The sequence below is a fragment of the Gallinula chloropus genome (assembly GCF_964237585.1).
Source record: "Gallinula chloropus genome assembly, chromosome: 1".
Taxonomy (NCBI): Eukaryota; Metazoa; Chordata; class Aves; order Gruiformes; family Rallidae; genus Gallinula; species Gallinula chloropus.
Window position 1 is genome coordinate 9,927,109 of NC_140085.1, and position 20,838 is coordinate 9,947,946.

General features: G+C 37.2%; 1 protein-coding gene across 1 annotated transcript in view; it reads left to right on the forward strand.

The window, feature by feature from the left end:
• SEMA3A (semaphorin 3A) overlaps window positions 1-20,838 on the forward strand; it is a gene marked incomplete at both ends in the record, with an annotated part of 169,519 nt that overhangs the window by 68,621 nt on the left and 80,060 nt on the right. Inside the window, one exon of the mRNA XM_084268648.1 lies at window positions 889-1,008. Within this exon, the coding sequence (XP_084124774.1) occupies window positions 889-1,008 (120 nt within the window). The remainder of the gene's footprint in view (window positions 1-888; window positions 1,009-20,838) is intronic.

A 20,838-nucleotide genomic window follows, 5' to 3' on the forward strand; every position in this document is an offset into this window, starting at 1 on the left:
TATTTTTCGTCTATTTGAAACCTATTAATTGTGTCAGCAGACTGATTCAGAACCACTGACATATTTCTTTTCATTGTGAGACCTGATTGAAATAAAAATATTAAATAAAAAGTTGGTATCTTGACTGTCAGGTTAGACATTTCCATTTTAATAGCATTAGGCATTAATAATGACTTTTTTTAACAGAAAACAGATAATGTTTGTACTAGGGACTGTTAGTGTTGCAATTAAGTTTTTGATTGCTGAGGACTAGAATTACTCATGATGGATAATTTACTAAGGTAGAAAATGCAAAGTCCAAGTCTCGCAAAGCTTATATTCTGGGGGGCTGCAAAAACTTCATTAAAATTTAGCACACGTAGTCATCTTTGCAAAAGCAGTCCCTAAACACAGAGAATGGGAGTGAGGCAGCATTCATATTATTGTTAGAAATGTTATATCAATGATTTGGGTTTCATCAGCTCCTTCCATCTGGCCCGTCTTTCTTCTAATTGTTACTTAATTGAATACAAGCAAACAGTTGGTCCATTTTTCTTCATTATTTTATTCTGACACATTTCTGTAAATGGGTTTTGTCTTGCAAACATGGCAATAGCATAAATTACAAAGATGAAGCATATCTGAAACAGTTATTAGGATTTTTTTTGTGTGTTATCTTTTCTTCAGGGGTAGATGCCTTATTAAATGACAACCAAAGCTATTTAAATGAGAAACTAAATCGGAATATCTATTAAATGCTTAGCAGTAAACAAGCTTATAAACAGCGTGAAACTATTACACTTATAAAATCTGCTCATTCAGCCATATATCTTTAACACAGAAAAGTTCTCATTAATCATAATGACTAAATTAACTTTGTGGATACATTTTTCCCCCTTTTCTTTGCAGAGAGAATGTGCTAATTTCATCAAGGTGCTTAAGGCTTATAACCAAACCCATTTGTACGCCTGCGGAACAGGGGCATTTCATCCAGTCTGCACCTATATTGAAGTTGGAAGCCATCCTGAGGTAAACTATCTTAAACCAATATTTTTCTTTTTCTTTTTTTTTTTTTTTTAATCTTTATTGGTGTTTAGCCACAGTCTCGTCCTGCCAAAATGCATTCTCAGTAGTTTCTGTGGCTTGGTGAGTGGATCTGGTACGACCTGCTCCTGAATCAGGTGCTGATGTGCTGATTGATAAATCACAGCAGAATCTGTACTTCTCCCCTACAAAGCATCTTTTCCCCAAGGGGCTTAAATAAATATGAGTAAGCCCATTCTGCCTGATTCGTGACATTGAAAGCACTCCCTTTTTCTTTAGTCAGAATCAATACCAGTTATAAGAGGTTCAGCCTGTGTGTTTATTCCAGGGCCAATTCGGTTCTTTAGTCTCCTACTAGACAGTAAAGTTTGACACCATGGCAGCTTCCTCCCAGCTGGGAATTAAAATGGCATCACACATTCATAAATCCCACTTCTCAGATTTATCCTAACAGGCTGACAGGTTTTCTTTTTGACCTAGGTTTTGTTCTTTTACTTTTCAGTGAAGAGCAAATCCCCCTCCTGCCCCCGCCCCCTCCTGCCACCTTTTCTCCAATTTCCCCCCCTAATCTGTAGTTTACTGACATTTCATTCATTTTTCTCTCCAGGAAAGCCAATCCCCCATCCCTTAAGATGAGTATGTGTTATAAATTAGTCCACTTTAGTTTTCAGTCAGGCTTCTCAAACTGTTGCCCCATAGAGTATTACAGTTTAGCTCTTGATGTGTTTTCAGCAATCACTTAGTTAATTTGTGGATACGTGCTGCCTGTGAATCCATAGTTGGGTTATTTGTAGCTTCTGTGATTTCAAAAGAACAGCTCTTCAAGTTACCTTATGGTTTTGCAATTCAGGTTTGCAGATTTCCCTGAAAATAAAGGCATCATTGTTAAATTAACAAGGATCCAGGTATTTAAAAATCAGGATTTCTTCTTGTAACAAAATTAACAGATCTTTTGAGTGTTGTCTGTATAGTCTGGAAACCATTTTTCCCTATAAAAAAGTCTTTTGATATTTGAAACAGAAGTCTTTAAAATGTTCTAAGCTTAAGGTTTTGAATGGATAAAGGAGCTACAAAGCAGAAGGGTTTTCTGTTTTGTTTTTTTTTTTTCTTCATATTCCTTATTGCTTTATTCCTGAATGCATTCTTGGCAGTTAGTGATTGTCTCTTGACCACACACAGTATGTCATTGCTTACTGCATTAAACAGATTCTCTGCTTCCTGAGATCCATTTGGGAATTGGTAGACATATTAATTAACTCTAGTTCCGTAAGATGTGTGTCAATCAATTCTTGGCTATCTGCCAAGTGAATCTATCTGCAGAGAGATAGCTGGTATGAGGTCATTTACTTCTACATTTGGCTGTTTTATGACTGTACCATAAAACTAACAGACACTTTATCAAGGATTTATAGAACAGATGATCAGGGATGAGAGGATGGTTCCAACCTTGGTTTAACATTCTGGATTTTGAGACACTTAAGTCAATGATGTTATTGGCCCTGGAGCTGGAAGAGGATGTTTGTTTTAGCTTCTTTTTAGCAGTCCCTAAGTATCAACAAAATCTAAATTGTGTGGTTTTGGTCATTTATGCAGTAAATTTGTTAGTCCTTGTGTGCCTGAATCATTCTCTTGACCCTTGGCTTCATCTTTGCAAGCCAAGGAAGTCAAAAGTATGTTTATCTGAACAGCTGTTAGCTTTTGATTACCTTCTCATACTTAAGCTATGAGTAAAACCATCCTCACCTGCCCCTCCGGTGGAACAAGTTTCTGTATCCTCTGGACTGTCATGGAGGAGGGCTCACTGACTTCTCTGCCCAAGCAGAGAGAACGTGGGGCAAGCAGGAGGGAGCAGTGCTCACCTCTTCTCTGATTCTGACAAATCTGACAGTCAGCCTGGGTCTGTCCCTTGCAAAAGTGAAAATCAGATGAATAAATGAATTTATTAGGCTTGAAATGAAAAGTAATCTGGCCTGTCTCTGTCTCTCAGCCAGAGCCTGTTCCTTCTTTTCCCATGCCACCTAGCCAGGAATTTTAAATGTGCATCTCCTCCGGGAGCTAGGAAAGAGGAGGGTGCTTGATTGACAGTAGCTATTAGAGACATCACGAAGAGGGGGAAGGGAGATGCAATATTAACCCCTGCACACTGCATCTGTGAGAGCCAGATGGTTTACGTGGGCATGTCAGACAGCAGCGCTGGATGTGTCAAAGGGTCTTTGCTTCTGTATCATGTATGGTTTATACCTCCCTAACACACTAAAAAGGGTAAAAAGTGTAAGTGAAGGCAAGCGGTTGATTTTGAGTTTAAAAATTGCCACCTAAAACATTTCCTGAAGATTCATTTTCTGCCACAACACTTACGGAAAATTAACCAACTTCACCATCTGCTTATTTATTTGTCAAGCACTTAGAGAGGTAAATGTGAACTGATTAGGGGAATAGTCTGATAATGTACCTACTGTCTAATAAGATTGCTTGTTTATGTAAGCTCTGAATAAAACCCACCTGCCTGAGACTGGTGGAGGAGAGGAAATGAGTGTGTGCCAAACTGAAGAGGATGGAGAGGTGAAATTTAAAGAAACAAGTAGCAAGAGATAAAGGAGACCCTAGAAGCACTTAGTACAGGCTGCAGGAGGATGGAATATGGTACAATTTTTATGATTGGGGAAAGGAAATAAATTACTTTGTGTAGCAATCATAAAGTAATGGGAATATGAATTGTTATATCTGTTGAATATCTCTTCGATATGAAGCAGCATATTGCAGCCCCATTCCGTACTTGAAGAAAACTATTTCTGATGATGAAACTAGGCAGGTCTAATTGGGTTTGATGAAGTACAGTATCAGAAATAATAATAAAAAGGTAAAAGGATATGAACAGCATGCTGTGCATCTGATTAAAAATGATCTGTGCAAATGTATACAACCTAATATGTTGTGAATTACACTGCAGTCTAAGGAGTAAAGCAGACTAATCTTTGCTTAAATCCGTTCCAGATGTGTAAGTGAATAACCACAGTATTTAGAGAGATGAATAAAGTTAATGTTTGAATAGATTTTAAGCACGTAAGCCATGAGTAAGCAGGAAAGAACGTATTTAGAGAGAATGTAGCGTGTGTATACGCAGAAAATACCTGAGGAGAGCCTAATTTAAAGCTCGAGATCATCCTTTGGAGAAGCTATATTTGTACCTTTGCTGAATGGGGCAAAGCAGCTCATATGCAGATATCTATATTGTATGTGCCGGAGCTTAGATGAGATGACCTAACATTGACACCTACACCAACTTCTGGGATCCGGGCTTAGGCAACACGTGGCATTCTCTTCACATAACGCAATACAATGCAAGAAGCCAATTGCCAGACAAAACAAGAAAGTAATTAGTAAAGCTATGTTCTGCTCCCACTGACTTCTGAGGAAACAGGATTGGATGTGTAGGAATGTTGTGCTTAACGGTTGCAAAATTGCACAAGTCAGAACTGCGCTTGAAAGGAACAAATCCAACTGCAGGGAGACACAGAGGTGCATTAAACCTGCTAGAAAATCACAACAGGATGCAGAATGCACCTGCCTGTGTATGCCTGAGCAGGGAAAGGAGCCCTGCTCCCTTTCCCCAGGCTCCCTTTGGGGTAGTTTGCATGAACCAGCAGGGAACAGTCCTGTTTCAGAAAGAACAGGATTTTCCATTTACTTAACCCTTACATACAGGTGGAGGTATAGAGAATGCCCCATAGAACTTTTTCTTTTAATGCTCAGACAGACATTGCAAGAGCTGTACAAAATTGTTTGCCAGATCCTCACCAGGAATACATTAAGGGTTCCTTCAACAGAGGCAAATTAACAGATGCTGTCTGAAGAACTAACCCGGCTTCTTTTATTGTCTCCTAATTCCAAATTTCTTGTCATTGTCCAGCAGATTAAAACTCTTTTTTAACTGGATGAACTTAAAAGATCTGGGATCACTTTACTTGCAGGTTATTTCTCATTCGTAATCAATAAAGAAGCTCTGAATTTAGTTCAGATTTATGATGTACATAAAACATTAAGTTATTGCATATGAAGTTATATAATGCTACCACCTGTAACATATTTGCTTTTTCCGGACTCTGTGTATTTTAAAAATCTTTAGTTCAGCTCATAAAATTTTCCTGAATTATACTTTCCACTTTTTTTTTCTTTTTTTTTTTTTTATCCCTTCTGCACTTTACATTAGAAGTGGGCCAGAATGCATTTTCTAAGTAATGGACATCCTGTTCTGATACATTTATGCATCTGTCTTTTTTTGTCCGTCTGTCTGTATTATACACATGTATAGAGTGATTGAAAAGCATTTTTTTTTCCCCTAAGTGAATGGCTCTGAAAGAACACATTACTTGAAGGGCCAGTGCTACTGCTGGTAGAAAGCATGTTGTGTTTCATTATCTAATATAAAATTCAGGGAGAAACACTGACTTCAGTTTTAACAGGCATCACATAAATTGGCCTAACTTCACTGAAGACAGCAGAGCTGTGTCAGTTTGCATCAGTTTTGATTCTGACCTGTGGCTTTTAAGTGGAACATTTGAGCAAATTATTTTTTAAGTTAACAATCATCTCAGGCTAATTTGTTTTACATCTAAGTAATTACATGGCATTTATGTACTTACAAAATATATGGACAATATATGAAGGAAAATAACAGCGTTAAAGGTTGATTCTTATTTGTGTTATAACAGTTGTGTGATACAGCAGTTATTTGGGACATACTAGTTCTAAGCATCACTATAAACACAAAGAAATCCCAGCAAAGGATGATCTAGTTTACAGACTGTAACACCTTACTTTAGATCAGGAATGCTTTCAAACCACTGAATATCCTGTTACTACAGTACCAGAAAATAAAACTGAAGAGCCAGAGCTCTAGCTCATGTACTGTGTAAGTACATTTTGGAGTATTTCTTTCAATCGCCTAGGTACTTTTTTCATGGGAAAAAAGAAAACATGTCATAAATGTTTAAAGGCTGATATACTTCACCATGTATCATAAAAACCAGGTTAAGGATTTCTGCAATATTGGGAGATCCCAGGTACTGGACCTTTTCTCCTGATGTTCTTGTCTGCATAAGATGAAAGGTGACAGTATAGGCAGTGTTAGACATGCATATGCCCAGGCATTTCACGGGGTATGTGGCCAAAATCACAAAATAGAGGGGTTTGATTCCTGCCAGGTCTGCAAACCATCATTTCTGCTGCTCCATATTACATCCATTCCCAAACCCTTAGGCTACCCAGTATGAAAACTCTTTGCATAAAATCAGGATTTTCACACATGTACAATTGTTGAAAAGAATAAATCTTGACGTAGTTATAATCTTTCTAGTAATCTGGAACTTATATATAGAGTCAGATATAGATACATATAGCATAGAATTCTTTTTCCCAGCTAAAATTCCCTATGTCATTGATTGGGAAGGGATATACAGTGGGAACTTTGCAGTGACCTGAAGACTATATTTGCAACTGGAGTACAGGGAAGGGACAGAGAACATGACAGGTATTTCTCATAAGACAAATTAAAGAAGTAATTTGTTCTGGTAAGGTCTGACAAATATTTCTGTAAGGAAACCAGGATGTGTTGCTGAAAGCTCTACATGTTTTTAAGCACCGTCATGCAGAAGCATGTATTTCTTACAAGCCGAGTGCTATGTCCCTAATGACACCTCTTGTTATGCAGCATTATCCTGTGATAAAGTTACAGAAGTAGAAGGTCACCATAAAGAGGTAACCTGATACCCATTTAAAAGACTTTCTGAAAAACTCCATAAACCCCTTTGTAAACAAATATGAATCATGTTCATGGTTAAACGCGATTATTTGTGAAGGCCTGTCTTTGAATATTCTGCAGATCTCCCTTTACTTCAGCTGTATTTTGAGCACTTGCTTGCTAAAAGAGAATTTAAACCAAGAAAACTCAGATTTTTCGAACTTCACCCTGTCACCCCACCAAAATATAATTCAAATAAAAATGTATTTCCAGAGTAGGTCTTTTAAAGTATGACTGTTAGGCTTTATGTGATAATTTAGCTGTCAGAGTAGTTTAATTTATGAGGTAAACTTCTCTCAACTGATTAGCACACATGGCAGCAATGGCTGACATCTTTCCTACCCCTCACTGCTGGGAAAGTCTATACACAGCTGCTACAATATCTCATTCTCAGCAAATGGGACACTGAAGAGCAAAAATTTGGAAGAGATTTTTTTTTCCAAGTCTCTTATTTAACAAGACAGGTCTCTTATTTAACAAGACAAGAATCAATTTCCTAATACAAATTATAATGCATGCTAAATTTTTATGTAAACCAGACAGTTAAAAGTGTAATACTTAAAATTTCCAGCTAGTGTTCTTTAACCTGACATTTTCAATTAAGAAGGATGTGCCTTTATGACAGCTGAATATTTGACTGCTAGTTGATCCATTTGATCTTCCATTTGCCAACATAAAGGTATATTTGTAAGAATAGGACTATTCCAAATCATACGTGTGGAAAGGATCTGGCTCAGAATCTTAAAATTCAGATACAGTAGAAATACAATTAATTTTTTTTGGTGGGAGGGGAGTAGGGAATTGTTTAGCAAAGGGGTCATGCTTTAATCATTGACAGGAAATGTGAACATCATAGGTTTTCAGCTGTCATGTAATGCATTCAGTCCTGCCCTTGCATATTTCATAATTACACCTGAGCAATTTGGAATCTATTTATGTCTAAAGTGACAGAAAGTCAGTAATTATGTCTGAGGTTCACTCTGAGATTTACAAGTTGAACATTTACATGCAGGAAATGAAATCAAGTTTTAAACTATCACAAGTCAAAACAGTGTGGTGGGCTATTTTATTTTTTCACCTTTATTCCTCAGCCTACAGTCTTAAATAGTTTAGGCAAAATGGAAGCATGATTCTTCAGTAAGTCATACAGAGGAGAGGTATAAGACAGGATGAAAAGCAGAACAAAGATGTGGAATTTACAACTGCAAGGGCCATTTGTTACACTGCAGAAACCACTAATGAAACCTCTATTATTATTCAAGACTGATCAGTTTAGCTATTCAGCAACTAACTTTTGTCTAGCACTTGCTAAATATATACAAATGGCTGTGGCAGACCACTCAGTATATTGTCTGAAAAAAAAAAAAAAAATCAACTCCAGAACCATGAGAACCATGTTGCTTTATACACACGTTTTAAAGAAGATGTAAATCAAAGTTGTTGTAGGTGATGTTCTAGCAAACTATAGTTTGCTTTTAATTGAAAACTTCCTGGAAGGAAGAGAGAACTGTTAAGAGTTTGGTCTGTAGGTAGCATCACTGTTTTTGTGGATCTGGTCTGATCACTAGATGCATGCAGTGATGCAAAATGAAGCTTAATAGTTGTGTGATCCTGCATCTTCTCTTCTATTGTTGAAGAAAATAACCCCAAAAAAACAAAACAAACCACGAAACCCTGACACAATGTAACTGTTAACACAGATAATATTCTTTGTTATTATTTTATCAGTGCAAAGAGAGTCCAGTGTGAGGAATAGTGTCAAATTTGAACCCCTTGCATCCTAATGAGAGGAATCTATGTGCTACCACGCTTCTACTGAGATAACTGAGATACCATTGTTCCCTCACCATACATGGCTTTTGCCTTCTGTGGCTGAGAAATGCTGGTTGATTACAGTGGAGAACTGTATACAGTATGCCACAGCTGAATGACTTCCGTGAATAAGAAACTAAAGCCAGTCAACATATTCATTAGGTTCAAAGAAGTGAGTCTCAGAACTGTGGGAAAACTTTTGTTTATGCTGCTGGAGGGGAGAAAAAGAAGAGTGAGATAGAAAGAGACCTCCATGGAAGTAAATTCACGGAGTGGAGCATGTACACAGGAACATGCATAACCGTTGAGTGGATTTTCACTTATACCACATGCAGTGTCTTGCTTTATGAGTCCATATCTTAAAAACATGGGTAACTTTGAATATGCTCAGATAATGGCTGATGCAAGTTAAAGAAAGTCTTGGGATCTGGGTCTAAACTTGGGGGTTTTTTTAATTAAATGTGGGGTGATTTTTCCCAATACCAATTGTCCTCAGTGGAGTTCTCTGTGGCTTATAATGGCATAGCTATGATTGAAATTATTTGTATAGTCACAGAAAAAACCCACATTAATTTCTAGCATTGCTAGAGTGATGAGTCAGAGTTTTGTGACTGCTTTCAGAAAATTAATTTTAGCAATGGCTACCAGTGGAGCTGAAAATACACCCACTGTTTGCATTTGGATGTTCATTATTTCTCCTGTCAATTAAAGGATGTTATGATGAATTATTTCTTTCCACAGTGTAAATATTCCCACTGGTGCACAAGTACCTCACTTTAGGGTGAGATGGTACAGTTTTCCTAATTCATCACAGTCTTGGGTTGTACTTTTAGGAGAGATGGCAGTCATATTAAAATCTTGATCCAATCTTCTGGGTGGGAATATTATGTTCATTCATCAACAGATCCCATCGTGTTTCTAGTAGCACAGAAGTTCAGCATTTGTCTCTTGGTAGAGTAACAATTGAAAACACAAACTCAACTTCATAGTCATGCAACATATGCAAAATTTCATCCACACACCTCTCAAAACAAAAGGCAAGTATGGTGGAATCCTTTGATCTCTCTACCAACATGGGAGAGAAAAATAAAAAAAGCCAAACAAACCACAAATCACCATCTGTTTCAAAATCAATGTAATAAAACCAGTGGAAAGCCAGCCTATAGTATAGACTGACTCCACTGAGGAAATTACTTATAAATAGAATTATTTCTTGATTTTTAGAGGTGCAGGAGGAAGCAAACCTAAAATAAGTTGCCAAAAACGGATTTGGAGAAATCAGCATCAAAGCAGCATTATTCATTACGGAATCCGTGTCACAAAGCTCCAGTTAACAGGACTTGACCTCAGGAAGAAGAATCATATTTTAACTGTGATTTCTGCAGCTGAAGGAAGTGACTGCATTGTGTTTGTAGCTCAGTACAAACATGTTGTCAAATAGGCTTTAAACAACGGAGGTCACAAAGCAGCAGGTTTTAGTTATGGCAGATTCTCCATGTATAGGCCACAGTGCTGTGAAACACAGAACTGCAAACTAACAAGAGTTGTATTAAATATTCAGACGTGAGGACCTAACCAAGACCCTATTGACATTAACCAACCTCACTGGACTTTGTCTAAAATTTTATGAGAGCTGATGTGCTGTGAAGTGCATTTCAGGCCTGATCTTTTAAAGGCTGTAGGATATATTTAACTATTGGAAGCTACACGTGAATCTGTAAACACTCCCTATTTCCATGTCTCCAGGCCAACCTAACAGTTATTTCTGGATGTGCACAGTGTGTGTACATTAGCATGGTGACTGGTCTCTTCATCCCAGAAGGGGCCCAGAGAGCCTGTGTATGACCACGATGCAGGCTGCTCAGCAGTGATGGAAAGGTTCATGCTTGACCTTCTCCCCAAAAACTCCTCTTGACTTTGCTTATGGCTGTAAGAGTTTCACTCACTCAAAATTCCCAAAAAAGGGGCATTTCCCCAAAGGAAAAATGAGAGCACTTGTGGATTTAAAAGCAATCTTTCAAAAAGATTCAAGAAAGAAAAAAGTCACTTTCCACAAGGGGAGGCCTCCTTGGTGTGCTTCCAAGCTCCTTATATATCTCTTTCTTTCATCAACAGCTGCATTTGGCATGACAAAACTGGATCCTCCACAATGATTAAATCGTATTTCTCCTTTGATAAAAAGCAGAGCAACTGCAGGTGAAAGCTACTATTTCTGTGAGTAAACAGCAGTACATAGGTATTTCCAGCAGTTGCCTGGTGGAGCAGGAAATAATTGTTCTTCTCTTGCTATCTTGACCATCCCCATTTTTATGTACAGACTCATATTTACATGAAAATACTTTCATAATACTTTCCAGATGCCTCCTTGCCTTTACAAGCTGACTATCCTCCCTGTCCTGGGTTATGCAAAGAGTGTCTTAAATTTGTTGCTAAGCACATTGCAGAATCACAGAATAGCAGAATGACAGGGGTTGGCAGGGACCTCTGGAGACCACCTAGTCCATCCCCTGCCAGAGCAGTATCTCCTAGAGCAGTCTGCACAGGACAGCATCTTGGTGGGTTTTTAATATCTCCACAGATGGAGACTCCACAGCCTCTCTGGGCAGCCTGTCACAGCTCTCTGCCACCATCACAGTAAAGACGTTCCTCCTTATTTTTAGGTGGAACTTCCAATATTCAAGTTTATGCCCATTGCACCACTGAAAAAAACCTGACCCAATCCTCTTGACACCCACCCCTCAAGTATTTACAAGTATTAATAACACCCTCCCTCAGTCTTCTCTTCTCTAAGCTAAAAAGCCCCACGTGCCTCAGCCTCTCTTGGTAAGAGAGATGCTCTAGTCCTCTCGTCGAATCCATAGCCCTTTTTTGAGCCCTCTCCAGTAGCTCTCTGTCATTCTTGAACCAGGGACCCCAGCACTGCACATGATATTCCAAAAGAGGCTTCACCAGTGCAGAGCAGAGGATGAGGAAAACCTCCCTCAGCCTGCTGGCCACAGTTTTCTTGATAAACCCCAGGATGCCAATGGCTTTCTTGGCCATGAGGGCACATTGCTATGTCATGGTTAATCTTGTTGTCCACCAGGTCTCCCATTTTTTTTCTACAGAGCTGCTTTCCAGTAGGCCAGCCCCTAACCTGTACCGGTGCAAATACATTCAAAGCATAAGGTTCCACTATTTGATTGTTCAGTAAGAAAATTCTAGATATTCATGCTTTTATTAATAATCAGTACTTTCCTTCTTAAGGAGCGAATTAGGTGAACTCGGTAAGAAAATGAATAAGAATTAATCCCATATATGCCATGAACACGGAGAAGAGTGGCAGGAGGCAGGATCTCGGCAAAACAAGAGCAGATACAGTTTAACCATTGTGTCAACCTTTCATCTCTTTTGAATCACATTTCACTGGCATAAGATGACACAGACAGATTAACAATCAGGTATTTCAAGATCTTAAAAATCTGACAGGAGAGAAAATCCTTCTTTAAACAATACTTTTATGTGAGTATGAGACCCAGTACAGCCATGTACGCTTGATTGCTGCAACAGTACCTGTCAGGAGGAAGAAAATCCAGTTTTAGGAAGAGGTCATGGCTTAGACAGAGATCACATTTTGTGCAGGGAAGTGACACAGGACTGTGCTTAAAATTATCTAAAAAAGAACAGACATGAAAGTAGTGCACAGGCATAAATAATTCTCTTCCTTACACATTAGTGCACGTAACTTTTGCTATGAAGAGTTAATCAATTTGCTGCTGAAAGACTGTGTGAGATTGAGAACAGTACTGAAACAGGCAGTGTTTTAAATATTTGTGCTCATCCCATATGCCTACCACTTGTGTGCTGCTGGAAATCAGGCTAAGTGTTCACAGCAACTCTTTCTGTCCTCAAAATCTAAGAATAAAACCACTTGAATTCTGTTGGGGAAAAAAAATAATATTTGCTCTTCCATTCATTCTCAATTCTAGCTTATATAGTTTGTAATAACTTGCTTTCTGTTTGTGGCACTCAGTAAGTCTGTTTGGAAATGCACGGCCTCCTCTTTGAGCTCCTAAGCAAAAACCATACAGCATCTCTGTACCTTGCCTCAAGCACCATTCCCAAGAGGGAAGGGCGCTGTGCCCTTCTGTGCCTTCCTTCACCTCTCCTTCATTTATGTAAAACAAATAATTTAGTGACTATGACCTGACTCAGATGAAACGCATGCCTCTGACTCGTTCATGCCTCTATGGACTTTGAGTAAATTAGTTATTTCCTTAGTAACTCATTTCATTGGGAAAGGGTGAGTAAGTTTCTAGCACTACTTGGGAACTCAAGGAAGGACGAGCTAATACCTGCCTTTTGCTTCCTCTTCGGCTTATGTATCATTTGTCATAGACAATTCACATATGGTTATTTTTATTTATTCCCAGAAGGGAACACTGGTATTTAAAATGTGTTTTTTCTTTAGCTCAGTGAGTCAGAAATGAATGTGAGAAACACATTGGATGAAAATCCAGTAACCATTGGATAACTTAGAGAAAAAAAAGAGGTATTGTATGGAATGAATAAATGTATCATGATGAATTCATGCCTCTTAGAACTGGTGGTGATTTGCTATGTCATCTAATCTGTTTTAATTTGTGTGCATCTACAAGTCTGGACTGTCTTCTCACCTGTAGTGATATAAATCACAACTAGTGATTCCTGCAGTGCAGCATTAATTTGCATTTTAATTCTTTCTTCTACAAATATTGCACATCTAATCATAATTACATACATTGTCCAGCACCAAGCAAATATCTTCCTATTTAGTGTATGTAACAAACAGTTCCAGAAGAGCTGTCATCCAGCTTTTCCCTTGTATTAGAGCATATATTTTAGCTAAGAAATGCTACTTAATTTATGACAATCTGTGGATTCCTTTGAGTTGCGACATGGTCACACTCTGGGAGATATGTTAATAAACGTTTGCAAGTACATAATCAGATGAGAACACAATACTCTCCATTAATGAAATATGATCCATAATGAATCTTGCATGGGAGTGCTAATAACTACCTTTAGGTTAAAGTGCTCAGATGTCACAGTATAACAATATCTGTCTTAGATGTGTATCATTACAGCAAAGTAATTAAAGGTTACTTAGCTGTTAAATGGTTACCTTGGAGGAATTCTTCAATAATGTGGCTTCAAACATGCCTTCACAATGAAATTAATTAAGCAAATTAAATATAAACCTTGTAGTAATCTATTTTATGTGCAGAATATCTGGCATACGAATATATAATATGATTGGTGGCAGAAAGCTGAGGAGTTGAAGATATGCCCATTTGGTTTTACACCTAAACCCATCTTGATTGTTCTTACATGCAAAATTATGTTTATACTATTGGATTAAAAAGGACAGTGACAAAATTGCTGAAGAGAACTCATATTAAAATTTTTATGGTTGCGTTCATTGTGCTGCATGAGTGCAAAGCTCAAGTAGCGCTGCTGGGGATGAGAGAGGTATTAAAATTCACTCGATCCTTTTCACACCTCTGTGCTACACCGAGTTAAAAGCCTGGTAACAAGTGAGTTTTGCTAACATCTCAGTCTGACTCATCAGAAAGATGCTTTCAGGGATTACTAGCTTGCTGCCTTCTTCTGTATTTAATATAAACCACATCAGGAAAGTTGTGCAAGCAGCTTGAATTGGGTATAAACATTTCTCATCCGTTCAAGTGGGAGTATGATATGGGCAAGACCAGTAATAGAATAGAGCACTACAGAAACTAGAGAAATGTATTTCTTCCCCATGACTTCCAGGCAGGATTGAAAGCTCATTTCATAGGTTTTTACTTCAAAAATCATTTCCTAGCATTATGCAAACTGGCAGGGACAAGTACACACTATATTCTGCTTTTTCCTTTGTTTAAAGAGAAACAATCCAATAAAGCTGATCATACATCTGAGACCTTTTCATATGTAAGCAAGAAGGTGTAAAGTTCAGATCTCTGCTGTCCTCAAGGAGCATTGGCGTTGCTCCAGGCAATGACATTATTCACATACTTTAAGTTTACCCTTATTTAGATGTTTTGCCTGATCATGTCTTTTGACAAAACAGAAAGAAAAAAAAAAACCCAAAACTCTGTCTCATGCTACAGAAATCTTTGCTCTCAACACATCTAGGAAAGTATTGGCAGAAGAAAAGGAAAGATGAAGAAATCTTGATAGAAATCTGCTTTTTTCATGCTATGATGTCTGTTTTTATGCCAGTGAGATAATTAGCAGTGGTGGCACCATCTTATCAGTGATATGCAAAGCTGCTGCACATTTTGGTTAAGGATGACAGCAATGCTTTGGGTCCTCAGGCTTCTGCCAGACCAAGTGGTTCAGCCTTAATTGGTTTTGCTCTCTGCAATTCAGATTTCTTGAAAGATGAAGCTTCAGTCTTTGTCGTGTGAAAATGATCCCATGTCTCCAGGCCAAAAAAAAAAAAAAAAAAAAATCCCCAGAGAAGCTAAATAGCAGTTATGGAGTTATTTGTCCACTGAATAATCTTTAGATGCCCTTCAAAGACCCTCTACATCACAGAATCACAGAATCACAATGTTGGAAGAGACCTTTAAGATCATCATGTCCAACTGTTCCTGTCATATGCTAAACCATATCCCTAAGTACCTCATCTACCCTTTTTTTAAACACATCCAGAGAAGGTGACTCAACCCCCTCCCTGGGCAGCCTGTTCCACATCCTGACAACTCTTTCAGTGAAAAAATTTTTCCTAACATCTAATCTGAACCTGCCCTGGTGCAGCTGTACTCCATTTCCCCTTGTTCTATCTCCTGTTACTCAGCTGAAGAGACCATCGCCCACCTCTCTACAACCTCCTTTCAGGTAGTTGTAGGCAGTGATAAGGTCTCCCCTTAGCTTCCTCTTCTCTGGACTAAACATTCCAAACTCCTTCAGCTGCTCCTTATATGATTTGCCCTCAAGCCCCTTCGCCAGCCTGGTTGCCATAAGAGCCAATCTTATTCAATGTTATAGCATGAATGTATTAAAAAGAAAAAAAAAAAAAAACAAACCAAACAAACCAAAACAAAGAAACAAACAAAAAAAAAAACCAAAAAATCTTAATACCAGGATTGTCAAGGAATTTGTCAGTTTTCTGTACAGAAACTTCTTAGATAATACAGATCTTAACTTACTGGGCAAAGTAAAAGCACATATACTGATGATTCAGCCTGATTCCATAGTTGGAAACAGCTTTTGAAGTGGGACTAGGAAAAAAACAGTCTAAGAGAAGAAGACCATCTTCCAATGAGTTATTTTGCCCTGAGGTATGGTTTATTTTTTTTTTTAATTATGAACTGGTAAATGTGTAATCAGAAAACAAATGGCATTGATTACTTTTTCAAAGCTGTAACTCTCTAATCATTTCATCCTATACTTCCAGGTTTTTTGAAGTATGGAACCAAAACAAAAGCTGAGAACGCTTTGCCATTTGTATAACTCAACATTACTGTCTGTAGCTAACATTTATTTACAAGCTCACGAAGGGTTTCATAAAGGATGTGAGTACACCTACAATACAAACCATGTGTCAAATAGCAAAAAACTGCAGAGCAACAGTGCTGTTGTTTTTTCCCTTTACTTGATCCAAGTTTCATTTTCTGTTTGGCTAAGCATCAGTGGTCATGAAGGTGGTATATCAACAATAGTCATGGTGGCATATTCAATTTAATTATAGCTGGTTGAGGTGCTTAACTTAATTTACTTCTTCTGAATAACAATTTGTTTTATTCTGTTTTAACAAACCTTGCTGTTTATGCACTTCATCATCCTTTGTTATAAGAAGTGAGGATCTGGTTTCATTACTTAAGTGTGGGAGTAATGAAGGAGTAAGTCTTCATCAACCTACTGTTGCTATACCTAGGGTCTTTTTCTGGAATACTTACTGAAGAACAAATCCCTTGAAGGTGGTAGAGTTTAATCTAGATCATGAATTTTTATTTCTAGTTAAAAAGCTGTGAATCTCATACCAAATTTAGGACACGGAGAGATTTGGCATCGTTTAACATGGAACAAGGCCACAATGATTCTTCTGACAGATATAATGTAATAATAAATTATTCAGACACGAGTACGAGATTTATGTATTCTCTTAAACATTGGTGGGGATAAATAGAACAGAATGGAGAAAGTTGACTTTGTTTAACCTCAATCAAGAAAGGGAGCCAAAAAAGGAAAGTTTGGACAAGGCAGTGGAAGTTTTGATTGTGAAAGAGCTCTCTGCATGACTTAAGTCTTGTTCATAAGCAAACTTGTGAATGTCTCACTAAGGTAGTGCAAATCCCGGCACAGGCATTCTTCTTTCAGCTAAAGTAGTATTTCAGGTCTGGTTTTAGCTGCCTGAAAGTAACCGAAAATAAGCTGCTGTTAAACTGAGCTCACTGTGTCGACATGGAGTGCATGTGTTTACTGGAATCTCATTACATTCAAAGGTAGTGATACAAGTCTGCAGATTAGAGCTTGCACTGAAAAGGCAGTTTAGCCTTTCAAAGGATTTTGCAGGAAAGCAAGCTGGAATACAAGCCCTTTCTGCTTGTCATTTGTAGGCTTGTGAATTTGGCTTTTATTTCTTCGTGCAAATGTGTTTTCATGCAGACATTGAAAAGCCATGACCCACCGTAAAAAGGATTACCTTGAAGGGAGATAGAAAGAATACACTGTAAAGGATGGTTAATACAGAAAAGCTAAATCTCTCTGTATGAAGATTATAGCACAGTAAATTTTTTAAGTCAAGGTACTTTCCTGACATTATAAAAAGCCATATATCAGAACCACAAAATAAAAATTTTAGAGAGAGTGCTAAAGGAAAATAAAGAAAAATATCTCATTTTTTTGTAGATTATATAGAAACCCTTAAAAATACGATTTACTTTAGCTGACATCACAGCAAGTAGTTTAGATAACACTTAATGACTCAAATATTGTTTTTACAATATATATATTTTATGCAGTATTAATGAAATAAATAAGGAAATACTTTAAAACAGATAATAGAAGACAGTAATAAAAACTAGAGACTTCAGTTACTTCCAAAATGCCTGGTATCTTATTCACATGAGGCAATGACTTACACTCGTGAGCCACATTAACCATTTGAATAAGAGGAATCAAATTCTGGTCCAAAATTATTCCTTTGGAGGAAAAATTAAAAAGAACAGGGGTGTTTTTTCAACATTCCAGAAGATCTTATTTGTTTATCTGAGTAGTAAGCAATGTGGTCAGAAAGAAATAGAGACTTAACTCTTATTAAACTTCTCAAAGATATAAAAATAATATCCTTAGGATTTAAACTGCTGCAAGATTTAAACTGGACCAAAAAACTTTATTCCTTCCTGGCTTTTCAGGTTTCACTGGTCAGGAAAATACCGCATTTGCAATAGCTTTTATAGATTTAAGAATAGATGGTTGCACATTATGTCTTAACAGGGACGGTATTTAAAAACAGGCTGTAGTCCTTTCCTTGGTTATCAGAAAAAAAAAATCATAACCAAAAAAAACCCAAACAAAAACCCTAGTCTACTCCTGAAATTTAGCTACTTAAATTTGAATTTTCATGTTTAGGTACCTAACTAGCAGATGCCAAAGGCACCCTATACATTGGTGCTTAACTGGATTAGTAACTTCAGTCTTGTTTCATTTTTTCAATTTCACATTTTCAATTGGGGTGCTTCAGATCCTAAAGGTCATTAAAAGTAATAGTCTCTAAGTTTCTTTGATGACAAAAAAGATGGAAGGATGTATTAAAACAATAAAACCAAACTTTTAAAGAACATGTCTCCTCAATCTTTCCTGAGGGCTTGGAAAGAAAAAAAAAAAAAAGAAGAAAAAAAACTGAAAGAAAATTGAATATTGTACCCCAGGATAAACATTAAAACAATTCATTATAATGATAGCATGTAATAATATTTAATGGACATCAGTCTTTTCAGGTGCTTCTAAGAACTTCTCAGAAAAGCCCGTCTCAGAAACACTGATCTCAAATGCGCATACCTTATTTAAAAATTTCTAATGTTGGTGAATTCCAAATTTTACGTACTACAGGTCAAATTCATTAGTGACAAGATTGGAGTCTATTAACTACTTCATACTGTGAGTGGAGTTTTACAATTTTTCAAAGTTATGTTCTAGAAAAAAAAATTTTTTTGGATCTTCTACCTGAACAAAACAGGGATATTCCTGTCAATAGTCAAATAACCACGAGTGGTTCAAACTTCCCTATTTGTTTTTTTTCTCTTTCAAGACTAGTACTTCTAAATCACTTGGCCTCCTCCAGGCTGACAACACTGAAGTAAAAATTGAAAAAATAAAAACGGTATGAGAAACTGCAACAAAATTCACCCAAAGGCTTCCTGAGGAGCAGAACCAATGTTATAGTTGAAGCCAGCATGTTAAGTAGGGCAGTAAAGGTTGGATGTGAGGTTAGTGTCTGCTGTAAGGACGATTTCAAGTGTACCATCATTAAGCATGAAAAAATACCTCTATCATTGCATTGATGAAGGAATGAAACTTTATGCTGAATTTAGTTTCAATAGTTAAAGTTTCAAATAATTTTCAGTAAAAAGTGATTGCAATATTTTTTCAAGCAATTTCAATGACTGGTTGAAGACAAAGGAAAAGGACATAGGAGCTGCACATTTGGTTTTAAAGTTGTTTTTAAAGCCAGATTTTTCCTGCACTGCGGTTACTGGCTACTTTTTGATTTCTGTAGAGCTAGGATTAGGCTTTATTTGCCAATCTTTCACATTTGAGCGCTAGTTAAAGTGGACATTTAAGTGGATACTAAGGTGCCTTTATGATAAACAGCTTCAGAATCCCATTCAGAAGGAACTTAAGCAAATTGTTTCATGGAATCACAGAATGGTTTGGGTTGGAAGGGACTTCAACGATCATCTAGTTCCAACCCAAGGGACATTACTCATATATGTAAAGTAAAGCCAAAACTAAAAACTTTCTGCATTTAGTTGCTTCAAAAAGACAAACTGATTTTCAGCCTCAGCTCTCCATAGGCAGTACCACAGACAGGACACTGAAGGGGAAAAGGAGAGAGATTTGGGGTTTCTTGTAGTGCCAGGGAACACTGAGTCATGAAATGGTGGAAAAAAAGACAGTAAGAAAGATGAATAAATGGGAACAGGGAACTATGTTGCAGGATCTGAGACTTTCAGTATTTTATGCTTTCCTGATATTAGTTTACTCCCTCCAGACTTAGATTCCAGCCTAATTTCAGTTTTAAATCACCTGAAACATATTCAGTTGTTGTAGTTATCCAGTTTTATCCTATGTCAAAGGAGAGAATTATGCATCTTCAGACCTATCATAATATCTGGGATATTCATGGCCATGGAATAAAAATAGTAATATAAAATGAGGCAGTCACACAGAAGCAATGTATTTCAGAAAAAGTTCCTGGATATCAATTTACATTTCTCTGAACTAGAAAGAATAAAATTATACACATTGAATCCAAGAAGGAACTCAGGAAGTAGTATGAAATTTCAGATACAATTTAATTGGGCAAGAGTTGAGGCAATTTGTTATTCAGCTAAAAACATCCACACCAGCCTTCAGAAAAAGCATGAAGTCAGGTACTGCTGTTAAACTTAGATTCTAACATTTAGACTCTCCAAATGTAACAGTGCAAACATATAAGTCTGTTAGAAGCATTTGGACTTCTTCCTTAGATATTGTCATCTAACACAGTAGATCAAATCCCCATGCTGAAAATTATTTCTTTTTATTCAAGTATAAATGGCTAAAAGCTAATGTGATGGCAAGGTAGAGGTGGTAGGAAGGTAGGACTGTAGCGGAAAGAAAAAAAACCAAACATCTGGACATTGTAAGGTAGAGCAGCTCTGGTTTATTTTACATTCTGTTAGTGTCATTTCATTTTCTGTTTGCAGCTTACACTTACTAATGTTCTACCAGAAATCTTCTATTGCTCTTTAGCTGCTGTAGGTAGGCACGAATCCTCATCTTGGTGTGATTTGTAATGAATGAGTTATAACCTTCTTATAGTAGTTAAGAAGATTAACAGTGCAATATTTAAAATCTGTGACCAAAATTTGATGAAACTACTTAAAATTAATGACTTTTAAGATAGAAAGAGGCTTCTGAATAGTAAGAGACAAAATCCAGACAGCAGGAAAATAAGGTTAAACCATTCTATC